At 34.4% G+C, this 14,901-nt stretch overlaps 1 protein-coding gene across 1 annotated transcript; it reads left to right on the top strand.

Moving 5' to 3' along the window:
- Positions 1-473: 473 nt before the first annotated feature.
- Positions 474-14,477, top strand: LOC126718199 (mannosyl-oligosaccharide glucosidase GCS1-like). Its single transcript, XM_050420290.1, has 22 exons — positions 474-922; positions 1,031-1,104; positions 2,260-2,511; positions 3,331-3,505; positions 3,731-3,817; positions 3,950-4,018; positions 4,376-4,472; positions 5,041-5,123; positions 5,843-5,950; positions 6,785-6,906; positions 7,087-7,194; positions 7,368-7,441; positions 9,474-9,599; positions 10,905-10,972; positions 11,694-11,843; positions 11,989-12,039; positions 12,586-12,642; positions 13,182-13,331; positions 13,541-13,632; positions 13,740-13,849; positions 13,932-13,995; positions 14,093-14,477. Exons 1-22 carry the CDS (start codon positions 626-628, stop codon positions 14,235-14,237), a joined length of 2,559 nt encoding a protein of 852 aa, XP_050276247.1. The 5' UTR covers positions 474-625; the 3' UTR covers positions 14,238-14,477.
- The last annotated feature ends 424 nt before the right edge of the window (positions 14,478-14,901 follow it).

Here is a 14,901-nt window from a genome sequence, read left to right as displayed (position 1 = left end):
GAAACTCGATTTTCAAAAAATAGTCCAACTTACTAAATAACTTCAAACGCATGCTAGCCACCGAATTTTTTCCAAAATATATACTGTTGAGCAAATTTTGCCTAGAATGTAGGCATGGAGTTTTCTTTACCACACAACATGAGGGAATTAATTTATTATAATAATAAGTATGAAAAAAATTATATTGTATATATATTTTTAATTTTTTTTAAAAACCCGAAACACTTTGAAACGGTACGCTAGAATTGGCCGGTACTGAAATAGTCTGTTCTACTAGACAAACCGAACGGGTCCAAAATAGAATTAATAACAATGATCCAAACCACTCCTTAACCAGTCTTTCGGCCCAGTTTTCTAACATTCTATTTATTTCCTGGGCTATGCTTTTTGGGAACAACACACACTGCCAGGCCCAAATACAAGCCCATCTTAGGCCTAACTTCAATTTTATTTCCATCGTGAACTCATAAGGACACTCTCTCCGTCGTGACTATCAGTTCCAGTTATATAGACTGTGTCTGCGTTTGATCTAACACCCTCAGTTTCAACCTTATATCGATCACTGAATATATCCACAAAAATCGACATGCTGTGCATTTGAGCACAGATAAACCCTAATCTGAAAATGAGGGGAAATGGCCGGAGAACTACTCGGAGCAGAACCAAATCCGCCACCGATGCCGACGGCGACGATCCTCTCCGTAACACAAAACCAAACCCGAAACTACGTAAAGATAGAAATAGAGCTCACAACTCTATTCGGATCTTCGACGTCAATCTCAAAGTCATGCTAGGAGTCAGCGTTTTTGCGTTCTTTGTGATCTTCTTCTTAATTCGCCGCCTTGTAAATCCTGCTGAAGAAATTCGGAGACCGAGGGTTGTAACGCCATTTCCGGCGCCAAAAATCATGGACCTTCCTCAGGTGAAATGTGAATTATTTTTTTTTTGAATTCTGGTTGATTAGTCATTCAGTGTTAGTTTTATTGGTATTACTATATGTCTATGGAGTGAATTGAATTGGTTTTGGCAGTTTCAAGGAGAGCACAGAGAGAGTTTGTATTGGGGAACCTATCGCCCTCATGTTTATCTCGGAATTCGTGCCAGGTATAGTGAATATTCTTATTTGTTTGAGGATTTTTTTTTTTTTTTTTTTTTAATAATTACAACATGTTCTTTGTGAAATGAACTATGTATGGGAATGAAGGAATGGTCATATAGATTATTATCCAGGTCATGATGATAATCCTGAAAATTCAAAAAAAGAGAGACCAAATGTTTCTAGTAATTGATTTATTTGTTTTTGTAGTAGAGTTTATGTTTAAACCAGTTTCAGTGTAAATATTATAGGAATTTGTTTGGAGTGTAGTTTTTAGAACATTTGGAAGTTTCATTGAAAGTAGCCAAAGATGATACCAGAACTATTGTTTTGGGTAGAGGATTTGGTTTGGGTAATACTCTTGGGATGTTCGGAATCTTATTTTGCTGTTTTTGATGTGGACATTGTGGAGGGAACATAATAAGCCGCACTTTGGAAGATACAGAGAGACCAATGGATCAGTTGGAATCCTTGTTGATTTGAACTTTGTTTGATTAGTCTCAAATGCGGTGTTCTACACATGGGAATTCCATTTTTGAGTGCCGAGATTCACTTAGATTTTGTGTATAATTCTTTGTAATTTATTAAGTTACTTTGTGTTCATCATCATACACATGAAGTAATCTACCTTCTTAATATATACATTTTATAGGAGTTGGGGTTTAAGTGTAAAAAAGTGGGTGGTTGATTATGGCTGTTCATATTCTGTGCTGAAGTATGTAAATAAAGATCCAGATTTAAACTTCAAAGTATCAAACACCTTTTACACAGTACTTATCCAAAAAAAAAAAAACACCTTACTTTGGTTTCGTTTTTGGTTTGCAACAGTAGATAAATAGACTTTAGTTTGAAATCAAAATTGAGGAATTTCATGATCCCAGATCTGCAATTGTGCGTGTTGTGTACTTGGAGTTCATGTTTGGACATGACTAAAGTTACTTTAAACACTAAAGTAAGTAACTTTGTATTGCTACAATCAGAAAGCCAGTTCCTGGCAAAATGATATAGTTGGGAAGATCACATGGCTGTTATATGTTAGAAAGAAGAGGAAAAAGAAAACATTTTTGTCAGCATCTGATTGTTTTTATGTTTGTTTTATTATTCACTTTCATCCAACTTTATGAATTACAAAAGATGTGGTCATAAGCTGCTTTAAGTGGCAGGACTCCACGGTCTTTGCTTGCTGGCTTGATGTGGATTGGTGTAAAGGATGGAAGATATGCCATGAGACATGTCTGCCAAGATTCAGATGAGCTAAGCACATACGGTTGGACACATCATAATGGACGTGACTTTGGGCACCAAATTCTGGTTGACCAGGACATGACTTTGGCAACAAGTTTCCTGAAATCCAAGGTTGATGGCAGTGGCTATGGAGGAGATTGGGCTGTTCGGATTGATGTTCAAAGCAAGCAGTAAATGACCTGACCTGCTAGTTATGATCTTTGCTTTATCAAATGCATATACTATGTTAAGCTTTAATAAAAATTAATAATAAATATAAGGAAAAAATCATCTTCAAAGAAAGAAAGAAAAAGTAGCATCTCAAATTGAGTTAAAAAATGATGGACCTGTTAGGACTGCATCAAGTAATCTCTCTGGCATTCTTTTCTGGCTCTGATTCATAAAGACCATAGTTGATTATTTTAAGTTGTTTAAAGAAATTTATGAAGTTTCTAATGCTTTTTATTACTAATATATAGCTCTTAAGCACTTTGTAAATCACGTATTTTAGGTTAATATCTTGGAGAGAAGTGACTGAACGGCATGGGTTAGCCAACAGGGGTTATTTTATTTTATTTTTCTCCTGCTTCTTGTTGCTAGTTACACATGCATATCCCTACTTTGATGCTAGCACAAAAATGTGAACCACATTAGTGTTGTGTTAATCTTTTTTGTTAGAAAATGATGATCTGTTAATCTTACAGAAAGAGAGAGGAGGGGGGGGGGGGGGGGGGTGGAAGCTTTGCCGGTCTCATTTTGCAACACAAATTTTGTACGAAATGAGGTACATCAGTAGGCATAAGACAAGCCACAGTCCAGAAGTTGCGTGCATCATTCATTTATTAATAGAAGATTGCCTGAGGGAATGAGTGTTATATTTTCAACATAATGCCTACAGTTAAAAGATTGCCTGCATACTTTATACACTTGCCATGCACATGGTTTTTGGCAGACTCAGGATTTCTTGATTAGCCATTCATACATTAATAGTTGTTGTAATTCATCAACAGATCTGAAAGGAGTGAGGATATGTTGAGAACTGCACATATATTTTTCTATATGGCTGATGAAGATGGCCACGCTCTAAGTTTGAGTAGAGATAACTTGGATGTTCATGAAGGTTCTCTCCTTGCATCGGGTTCACGAATAGATGTTGGAGGTTGGCAGCTACATTTAAAATCAATGGTAATGTTAGCAATGGAATGAAATAATAAAGTAGCCAAAATTTTGCTTCTTTGTGAATGATAGAAGTATTGCCCTTGAGGAATCACATGAACATGAGCCACCTAGCTTTTCTGGTGTTATATTTGTAGATATTATCAAGTTTTCCATGGAGTAGCATTATTAATTTAATCTTTTTCCTAGTTTGGATACCTACCTGTAGCCTACTTTGTGTTTGTGCTTTTGCAGGATGATTTGGAAGTCCATTATTCTGGTTTTAAGACTAATCACATTCACAATTTATCTGAGCTTGTCCAGGAAAACCTTGGAGCTCAAGTATGTCATATTTATAGTTGCATCCCAATTTCCATTTCCTTTTTTTCTTTTCTTTTTTGTATTATTAGAAAAACTTTGCAGCTTCAAATTATTAACCTGGTTATTAATTTCTTTGCTTCATAACGCCACCAGGCAAGAAAGTATGGTCGGCTGCAGCTGTCTGACACATCTGATGGCTCTCCAAATATTCTAGTTTTTCAGGTAGATGGTTATAGAGTGATTGGGTACCACGTATTCTTTGAATTATATTCAACTATTTAACTAATTTAGGATCTTAAAGCTGTGAATTATCTGTTAACTGCTCAAGAATTTTTTTCACCAATCCATTGGAGGCCACTTGAGCTTATGGGCTACTACAGAAGGCTAGCAGCTACCAAACCACCCCCCTTCTCCCAAAAAAATAAATATTTAATTAAGGGTGTCCCTAGTGAAAGTGTGTTTCAATTCATAGTCTCTGATATGAAACCAAGACTTTAATAAATAAGCTAACTGACACCTTCCATCCTTGAATTTTTCATTATCATCTACCTTCTTTTGAAGTTATGCAATTCTATGCAGGTTTCTGCTAGGATTCCTTTCAAAACAGATATTGTGTTTGTCTCTGGAACTGGATTGCATAGCTCAGGAGTTGAAGAACGTGTCAACAGCCTTACAGGTGCCTTCCACATGCATTCAATATGTCTATGATATGCATTTGCAAATGTTTTATTTATCTGTTCATTGAGTTTTCCAATGTCTGCTGGCAACAAATTATATATGAGAAAAATCAGAAATGTACAAGATAATAGAAAGCCGCCACTTGAAATTTGAGCTACATAAAATTGAAGTTCTAGATAGGGTTATCTGTGGGTTTAGTCTTTGAAAAGTATTGTCGCTAGCCTTTATGATTTAATTATCGAACCAATTTCACTCTGCCTTCAATCTTACTGCTAATGTTGCTTTCTATTATGGTTTTTGTCAATCCATAAATCATAGTTCTCCTTCCTGCTAATTATCTAGAATGTGTTTCAGTTTCTCTGCTAATTATCTAGGATGTATTTCTCTATATATAGTTTTATAGTCCTTTTCCCCTCCCTTTTTGGCTTGAACCTCTCTTTGCCAGTTGAGCCCAGACCCAGGGGCAGGTCTTTCCTGAATCCAGGGGAAGTTTTCTACTTTAGCTTCCAAATTAAAAGTTGTTGTTTCTCCTTTCTAACTCTGTTTGTTTTACTGTTAAATTTTAGGTACCTCACTGACTGATCAATTGAAAGAGAAGCAAAGAGAATTTGACACTAAATTTGAGAAGAGCTTTAATCTGGCTGACAAGGTATCAATTGTTAAATCTTTGGAAGCTTTTTCCATCTACTTTATCATACCTGATTTTTTATTGTCATGACACCAGTGATGTCTCTCGTTTTTATAGTTGCATTAGATGAAGTGATGTAACAGATAGAATTCCCTTTTAATTTAAAATATATATATAAAAAGAAGAAGAATTTAGAGTTCCCTTCAATGATATCATTTTGTTTAAGATATCAATTTGATCCTGAGTAATATGGTGGAGACTATGCTGGATAAGCTGACTAAAGCTTGATAACTAAATGCCCCTGCCCACCATCTTGAGTACTTTGTTGAAGTATGAGATGTGATGTTTGCAGCCTACCTAAGTCCTTATTTCCCTTGTATTCATGCCTTCCCTCACCCTGCCTTTAAATTTTAGGGTGCTATTTATGCTTTCTGATGTGATATTTAGTTTTGACCCAGCCATCTCTGAAATATCAAACACTAAAACCGAACAATTATTGAGATTGGTTAAATACATTTCATTAAAAACAGTGCAACTGACAATGCATAATTTGTACATTTGTGATTACTTGAACTTATATATATGATTTAATTTTAAGAAAGTTAAAATTACAAATGGAAATTAATGGAAGGAAGAGTCAAAACTCATTAAAAGTCTTTTTCCCTTAAGTTTTGTTTTATTCGCCTACTTTATTCTGCCTAAACTTGAAGAATTCTGAATTTGTGGGGTTATATTTTCAGCTCGATTCTGAATCCATGATTGCTGGTAAAGCTGCTATTGGAAACATGTTGGGTGGCATAGGCTATTTCTATGGCCAGTCGAAAATTTCGCTCCCAGGAAACCCTAATGTGAGTAATATGAATTTGTTTGATTTTCTTTATGTGAACTAAGTTCTCTTTCAGTAGCATTGAAGTATTTAAATGAACATTGATTATTCCAAACATAAATGATAACATCAGCCATATGATGAAGTTCTTGTTCTACATGATTTGAGGTATTATTCCATGTCTTAAGCTGCACCATTATCAAGCCCGATTTCTAGTTAGTTAGAGTGCTTATAGTGATTAAGATGGAATTTTAGATCTTGTTAAGTATTTTAGACATGTGACTGTTAAAAGAATGATTAATGGACATAATTAGAGACTGGCAAAATAACGAAAATAAAGCTTTCCATGATTAGTGGACGGTAAGAGTAAAAAGTAACTAAAGATTTCAGTGGTTTCCTGTCTTTCTTGGGGCTTTCCAATAACATAATTAGAGAGTCTCGCTAAATAACGAAATATCACTTGATTTGGTTCACTTCTGAAACCTTTGTCATTGAGAGTAGTAGTATACATCAGGGGGAAAAGAAACCGTCAAGTATTATGTGTTAGGTTTTTTGCATTAACTTCTGTTGTTCATGTTAGTAATTACATTCTAACATTTTTTAACAATGGGACATTATCAAGTCTTGTAGCTCGGTGGCAATGCCTAGTCCCCTTTATGTGGAGAACCAAGGATTTGAATCCCCCATCCCCGCACTTGTAACAATTGAAATATAAAAATGTTTCATTGTTTTATTTAGTTTTCATCTATTCCCCTTCGTTTTACAATTTGTGAAACTGCTATTATTCATATATGTCATCAGCTGTCATCAATTTGGACATCTGACAAAGTCCTATAGTGGGCCATTTTCTCTGCAGCTTGGGGGTCTCAATAATTTTATTTCATATTGGCCAGCTGAGCTTTACTCAACTGTTCCAAGTCGACCCTTCTTCCCAAGGGGATTTTTATGGGATGAAGGTTTTCATCAGCTGCTGATCTGGTTAGTTGTCTCTTTTATTGTTCAATCTGCATTTTTTTTTCCATTGTCACAAGTGCAGATTTTCTGTTACCAGTATGTTTAAGGAAATATGCAATTTCTCTGACAGTATGAAGTTGATTGCTTTTTTAAATACTAATACTTATTATTAACACCATATGTATATTATTTAACTTTGAGCAGGCATTGGGATGTTCACATTAGCTTGGATATCATTGGACACTGGTTAGATCTAATGAATATTGATGGATGGATTCCACGTGAGCAAATTTTGGGTGCCGAAGCTCGAAGGTAAAATTGAATCTTCATTTGGCTGTGCTCTTTTCTTTTCTTCTTCCTCTTCCCTTTTTTTTATTTTTTTTATTTTGTTGTGTAGAGAATCTTTTTCAATTATGCACAATAAAGTTAAGAGTTTTAGATTTTTCCGGTGCAGTAATGCAAAGTCTTTTCTTGTGCACTTGCAGTAAGGTCCCAGAGGAATTCATTCCCCAGCATCCCACTAATGGAAATCCACCAACTCTTTTTTTGGCCCTGCGTGGTAAGGTTCTCTCGCAATAACTTTACATAAATATGTTACTGGAGAATCAATTTCTGATCATTTTATGAGGCTTCTTATATGTTAAGTTGAACAATAATGTCAATGAGTTGATGGTGATGCTTAAGTTGATACAAGTTATGGCCTAGTGCAAGATCACATAAGGCCTTGATTCTCTGAATTGAATCCTTATGTAGAAAGTAGTTTGATACTGAGTACTGTAGTTGTGGTTACTTATTGCTTAGCAAAAAATCAAGTTTTTGTAGACTAGATTCTCTCTTTGATAATGTGCCTCTCTCCCTTCAAATGTGCTTACTTTGTAGTGGGGCAATTAGTACAAAGCTTACAAGCAAGGGACAATTAATAATTAGGGAATGGATCCCTTCAAGATTACATTTGTACATGATGCATCAGTTTATGATTTACCACTTCCTAGATGTGGGTGATCAGAATTAAGAGCATTTATATGGAATAAATATGGAGAAAATCACCATCGGAAGAATATCTCTGAAACTGAATCTGCTATAGTGCTGTTTCATGCCGCAATATTGAGGCTGATATGGATGTCAAAACAACAATGAGATGATACTTTATTAAACTTTTATATCTTTAATGATAAATAGTGAACTATGGTACTTATTTTCTTTTTTTAAAAAGATGAATAGTGAACTATAGTAAGAAATGTGGAACCATTGCTAGCTTTAAAGTGCCAGTTATACAAATAACAAAGCTATAATTTGTCAACGAACTATAGTTTAATTGGCACTTCCTTCATAATATTGGGATGGAGGGTGATGTTATGGGTTGAAAACCCACTAGGTGCATGTGTAACTTACCAATTACCAATCAAAAAACAAAGCTAAATATGATCCTTAGATTCTCAAGATTGGGATTTCATATTGAAGTAGTGGCTGAGTCTTATCTGATGCACTTTCTATTAATGATTAATAATTTATCAACAGAGGTTAAGATAAATTAATATCTTTTTTCTGGTTAAGTGAATGAAAAGTCATCTTGATTTGAAAATCTACAAAGGAGATCTAGCTCAAATGGCATCTCTTTCCCTTATAAGAGCAAGTTGGAAGGTGAGATCATGGGTTCAAAACCCACTATGTGCATATATAACTTACCAATTAAAAAGAAAAAAAGATCTGAGAATCAACAACCATAGCTCATATTTTTCTTATAGGGTAGCACTCATGGCTCATTCAGCAATATTGAGCCCAACTGCAAAATTCCACTAACTTATAGAAATAAAATTGGACCATACTGACTTGGGAGTTCTGACTGGGATTTGGATTCAAAGGTAGTTGAGAAATTTAGGAATCAATGACTCAAATTGGATTTTAAATTAACTTGCTTGGGACATGGGTTATTTGTTAATTTGATTATGAAGATGCCATTTCAAACAAGTAGAAGGAGAGAACTTATGTTCATACAGTGGGTGAACATCCCTTCACTTTTTATGTAGAAGAATTGAAGTTATTGCCCATGCCCTGTTTTCTGTATCTGTGGCACATTGTTTAAAACAAGTCAGTTTCTTCTTCTCTTTCTTTCTTTTTTTCTTTTCTTCCAGAATCGTGCATGTCTCTTGTTTTTGTCATTCAGTTATGCATGATTACAGGAGATTAAAGAACTTGCTACTCTATTTCTTTCTGTCCCCATTTTTTTTATAAGCAAAATAATGTTATTCGAAAGAAGAGCTAGTTCGAAAACCACTCCTTAAAATTACAAACTGAGATTCAAAAGATCTAAGAAAATTTAAAAAGGTTGATGATGGTAGATTAAAGAATTTGCTACTCTGTTTCTTTCCCTATTCCTTGTATGCATTTGTTATCTAAATAATAATTTAGCACTCTGGACTTTGAATCCAGCGACCTGGGTTCGACTCCCAGTAGGAACTCAATAATATCATTTACTTTTACTTATCAAAAAACATACACCTATCCAAAAAAAAAAAAAAAAATCTAATAATAGTTTACCATCTTTCTATAAACCTAATTTTCCATGTGGTGCGAAACTTTGCTTCTTCTAGACATTGTTCATAGCTTAAAGAGAAACAAGTTTACTTCCATGGAAAGCAAGGAGATCTCTTCATTCCTAGAGCGGGCTTATGTTCGCCTTGAAGCATGGTTCCAATGGTTCAACACTACACAGTCAGGTATATAAGGTTTATCTTTCTTTTCCTCTTTTTTTTTTTTTTTTTCTTTTTTTTTTTTTTAAATTTCCTGTGGTGGTTGGGGCTGTAATTTTGCGAAGCTGTAGACTATAAAAAGCACATTTGACATCAATGTATGTTTTTGTTTATAATGTTTACATTGATTGTTACTTATCAAAAAAAATTACATCAACCTATGTGAAGCTCCATTCTCTGAGCTTGATGTCATCTAAAATAGTATATGATTGTGTTTAATATTACTCAAGGATATAGACTATATATAGCCATTGCTGGCATGGTGTATGTAAATGTATATGCTTGTATTTGTATATCATATCATATACTTTTATTATAAAATTTTCCTACAAATTGTGGTTGTGTCGACTGGATGTCCTTTTTAATTTTTTTTTTTTTTTTTTTTTTTTGTATGTGTGTATGTTTTTTTTCTCCTTATGCCTCATGAACAGTTCTTTTTCCCCTTTTATTTTAAAGGTATAACATAGCTCTTGTCAACATTGTTGTCTTCTATAGAACTCTATTACCCATGGGTTTGGTATATTTAAAATAAGCAAAATCTTGGTAATTTGTCATTTTGGTCCCTTAAATTTTTTTTTTTTGGGGTCATTTTAGTCCGGAATGTTTGTGTTTGTCGTCAATGTTGGCCCTTCCATCAATCTCTATTAAGTATTAACTACTAAAAAATATTTTTTGATTCTAAAAGATAATAAAATTTCATTCTATTTATGACAAAAATACAATGTACACCCCATAGGTTTGATAAATTGTCATTAAAAAAATATTTCTTTAGTAGTTAATGGAGTTTATGGATGGAAGGACCATTGCTGACAATAAAAAGACAATTCACCAAGTTTAAAGGGTGTAATTTTATTTTGGCCTTTAAAATCTTACTTCAATTAAAAATTTAAAACTCAATTTCCAAATGTTTCAAGAAATGTAAAAAAGAAGTTTCATTATGTATTTTAAATTGTTTTAATAATTTACCTGGTCTTACACAATGTGTTTTCACCACGTAACTTAAAATAACTATTGATCTTTCATTTTTATTGTTCAGTTTCAATTTTATTTGTTGAAATATCTTAGTTTATATGTGCTTTTTTGCCACAAGTATAATACCAAGAGACACATTCTCGAGTGCAAGAATGCACAATTGTGCACTCACATTCATTTGCATCTATGCTCTCTTCTTCTTCTTCTTTTGTGGATAAATAGATGTGTGTCTATTCTTTCACAATGCTGGATTTTTATTTTTCAAATTTCTGATAGATCTGGACTATTGTCTTTGCACAGGGAAGGAGATGAGCAGCTATTATTGGCATGGGAGAGACGTTACAACAATTCGTGAATTAAATCCAAAGGTTCTATGTTTCAGCATTTCATAATTAGAAACAAGGAAAATGACTTTCTTTTGGTGTGTAAATATAGAAATAGCATCAATTTTACAATATACAAGGTCCAAATTTTGAGAAAAAATCTATTAAGGTTAGCTTTTAATTATGTTCTTCATATGTTTTCATTATCAGGTAGCTTTTTTATAACATAGGTTGAATCTTTTATTTTTATTTTTTAATTTATTGGACATGTCCAAATTAAATTCTTTTGAAGTTTCAATAAATGACAACTATTATCTTATGAGTTTGTTAAGTGAGTGCCTTCACATCATGCTGTATCATCTTTTTTCCTTTTATTTATTTTGTTCTTTTTTTAAAGCATTTCTGGTACAATGAATTACTGGGACCAAATATATAACTATTGTGCTTTATCCCTACTTCTAACTATGTTTGCCCCTAGGGATTCAGTAGAGTGTTTTTGGTAACAAAAACACATCTGCGTATATTTGCAAATTTACCAAACCTTATTACTTGTCACCATAATCTTCTCAAAAATAATTCTGGCAAACTTGACTCTATTGATTTAGGCGATCTTAGGAGTAATATGATGTCATGTGTAGATCTAGAAATTGGACTTCATTTTGTGCATTATTTATTGACCCCTTTATCAATGTGATGTTGGATTCCTTGGAAACGTTTCCCTAATTGAAAACTAGTGGTAAACTTACATTGTTTCTGGCATTTCCAGACACTGAGCTCCGGTTTGGATGATTATCCACGTGCTTCACACCCAAGTGAAGATGAACGTCACTTGGATCTTAGATGCTGGATGTATCTTGCTTCAGATTGCATGCATTCCATTGCAGAGCTTCTTGATAAGGATACTAAACCTGGAAAGGTAATGAGAAAAGATATCTTGAAAACTATTAGAGGTCTCATCTAGAATTCCAACCCCCCCGCTCCCCCATTGTAACTCTTGAATTATCAAAAAAGAAGTAGAACTCATCTATTACTTAATTGACCTTTGAAATTAAATGATGCAGGATTATGGTGCAACAGCTAAGCTGCTCTCAGATTTTCAAATTCTGAATCAGGTTAGTTTTATTATCATGCTGTCTGAAAGTGTTAATTCCTCTACTTTTTGTGCTTATCATTAGGTAATCTATGATATGTCGTTTTTATTTTATTGAGTAAATAGGTAGTACTATTGGAATATTGATCACAAACAATTCTTCCCTTACTGTTGTCAGTGAAGTGAGGAGAAAAAAAAAAGGTGTTATAAATTTTGATGACTTTTCTTTTTGTCCTTTTGCTTTTTTTTTTTTTTTTTTTGGTTTGGAGGGGGAGGAGTTGAGTAAACTCTATTAAAAAGCATAAAAGCAAAGCTCAACCCAAGAGCGCGGGGTTTCTACAAGAGTAAACCCTTCTAAGAAAAGGAAAAAGGAAGAGAATGAAAAGTCCAAATGAAAAATACAAATAAAGTTTTGAGCCGCAAAATATAAACTCTAGGAAGTAACTCCAAGCCGTGAAAGAAGGATGTAGTTGAGTATTTGATTAGATGTTTAGGTAGAGTACATATAAGAGTAGGGTTGCCATTAAAGATTTATTTTATGTCTCATATGTGCTTGATGTTTAAACAGATGCACTTGGATGATAAATACGGAGCTTACTTTGATTTTGGAAATCATACAGAAAAGGTATGCTGCTTGCATGTTTCTGTTTCTCTCAATATGATATGATGTTTGTGGTGCACTTTTCACAAACTGGTGAGTTACACATGCATCTTGTCGGATTGAACCCGTGACTTCACCATTGTCCTGCATTGTTTCATTTAAAGGTCAATTGAGTAATATATGAGTTCTCATAGTCTCCTAGATAGCTTTTCTCATCGTTACACCTTACTCTCCTTTTACATAAACATGTTTTCATCTTATTCATTTGGTAAGAATTTAAAAAGGTTCATCAATTACCACCAATCTATCTACTCTGCAGGTAATTGAATAAGAATTGATTCAGGGACTTCTCTAGGCTTCTTAGTACATTAGACATTGAATCTGCAGGCTTGACATGCTAGCATTTGCTATCATCATTGAAACATTAGATATAGATTGACTCTGTTGTGGAATAGGCCCTTGCCCTGCTGAATCACATATATTGTTAGGAGAACATGCCTAGATATTACCTTTTTGCTTACAAGATCACCTGTTTGTATTGAATTTTGGTTTAACCATGCTAGGTTCGTCTGCACTGGAAAGAAAATATGGTAGGACACAATTATGCAACTCGAGAGCTTGTACGTGAAGTGTTAGAAAGGCCTGAGTTGAGACTGGTTCCTCATGTTGGCTATGTTAGTCTTTTTCCATTCATGGGGAGGATCATTCCACCTGTAAGTTACAGAAAATCAAAATCTTGATGACAATGTTTGACCAATTTTCTGGTGCTTGGCTTTTTGTACTTTGTAGCATTGTAATATAAAGTTGTTTCTCCTTTTTTTTCCCAGTGTGTGTGGGGTCTTTTTTTTTGGGGGGGGGGGAGAGGGGGGTGGATTGTGTCCATTTGTTCTCGTAGATCTCTCATGTGAACTGTTTTACACAGGAATCATGGATTCTGGAGAAACAGCTTGACCTCATTTCAAACCAGAGCATCCTATGGACTGACTATGGACTCCGTTCTCTTTCCAAAACAAGGTGTTAATCTATTCTATCTAATTAATGTACTTTGATACATAATTTGCTTGAGATCATGTTTTTCCTAGAACTAATCAGACCACCACGTCTCATTTTGTATGCTGCAGCTCATTATACATGAAACGCAACACAGAGCACGACCCACCGTATTGGAGAGGTCCTATTTGGATGAACATGAATTACATGATTCTTTCAGCACTCCACCATTACTCTAAAGGTATAACTCGGCACCTCATTCAAACAAAAAGAACCACAAAGAAAATCTTTTACAACAAATCTTTTTGGGTTGATTGTAGCAGAGGATGGACCATATAGAGACAAAGCCAGAACCATCTACGTTGACTTGCGAGGCAATTTGATTAGGTACTGTTTCGGATTCTTTTGCCCACAATGCCTGAATATGGCCGAAGCTCTCGTGAACTCATTAGTTAATTTAAATATTATTCAAACCTTGCTGCAGAAATGTGGTACGCAATTATCACCAGACTGGGTTTCTGTGGGAACAATATGATCAGAGGAAAGGCAAGGGAAAAGGCGCCCGTGTATTTACTGGTTGGACGGCACTTGTGGTATTAATGATGGCAGAAGCTTATGGCGAAAGTTAGGATACTTGGAATCAGTTGTGCCGTAATATATCATTAGATGTTTAATGGTCGGAGCATCCCTTTTTTTTTTTTTTTTTTTCCTTTTTTGTTTCACCTTTTCCTACAGTTTTAAGGGAAATTATAAGTTGATAAAATCATTGGTATCGACATTTGCACACTTGCCCTTTTGCGTGCATCATTGTGGCATAATGTTTTGGAGGATCCAATGTTGCAGGAGCTTGTATCAAGCATTTTATTTCAGTTTTTCTTTTTTTTAGTTGAAGATGAAAACAGATGATAACATGACTAGGCGTGCCCTTTGGAATCTCCCAAATATTGTTATTGATGTGCAAGTCCAGTGAAGTGTGCAATTAGAAAGAATCAGAATACTGATCAATCCATGGTTAGCAACTTGTCCGCACACCAGGTACCTGTGCTAAATGTTCGACTAGGTTTGCATATATGATAAGCAAGCACTGGATTTCTAAAGTTGACAAATGCGTGAAGAGTTCTAAATGGGAATATCAATGCAAACACGTATTAACATTGAATATAAATTAACCGGAAGCATTTTCTTATCTGGATAAAGAGCTGGGACTATCTAATAGATATTTTAAACTTGGAGACGCGATTTTTTTTTTTTTTAGTGAGAGAGAAGTCAGAAGATAGTGATTGTAGACCGTGA

Source organism: Quercus robur, chromosome 3, assembly GCF_932294415.1.
Source record: "Quercus robur chromosome 3, dhQueRobu3.1, whole genome shotgun sequence".
In the NCBI taxonomy this organism is placed as follows: Eukaryota; Viridiplantae; Streptophyta; class Magnoliopsida; order Fagales; family Fagaceae; genus Quercus; species Quercus robur.
The sequence above is the reverse complement of the archived record's forward strand: the minus strand, read 5'-3'. Positions and strand labels throughout refer to the sequence as shown.

Excerpts from the sequence above, each read along its gene's own strand:
- LOC126718199 (XM_050420290.1), top strand. The coding sequence starts at position 626 with ATGAGGGGAAATGGCCGGAGAACTACTCGGAGCAGAACCAAATCCGCC. Across the intron at positions 1,105-2,259 it reads TATCTCGGAATTCGTGCCAG|GACTCCACGGTCTTTGCTTG; the intron begins GTATAGTGAATA and ends TTTAAGTGGCAG. Across the intron at positions 13,633-13,739 it reads CGTTCTCTTTCCAAAACAAG|CTCATTATACATGAAACGCA; the intron begins GTGTTAATCTAT and ends TGTATGCTGCAG.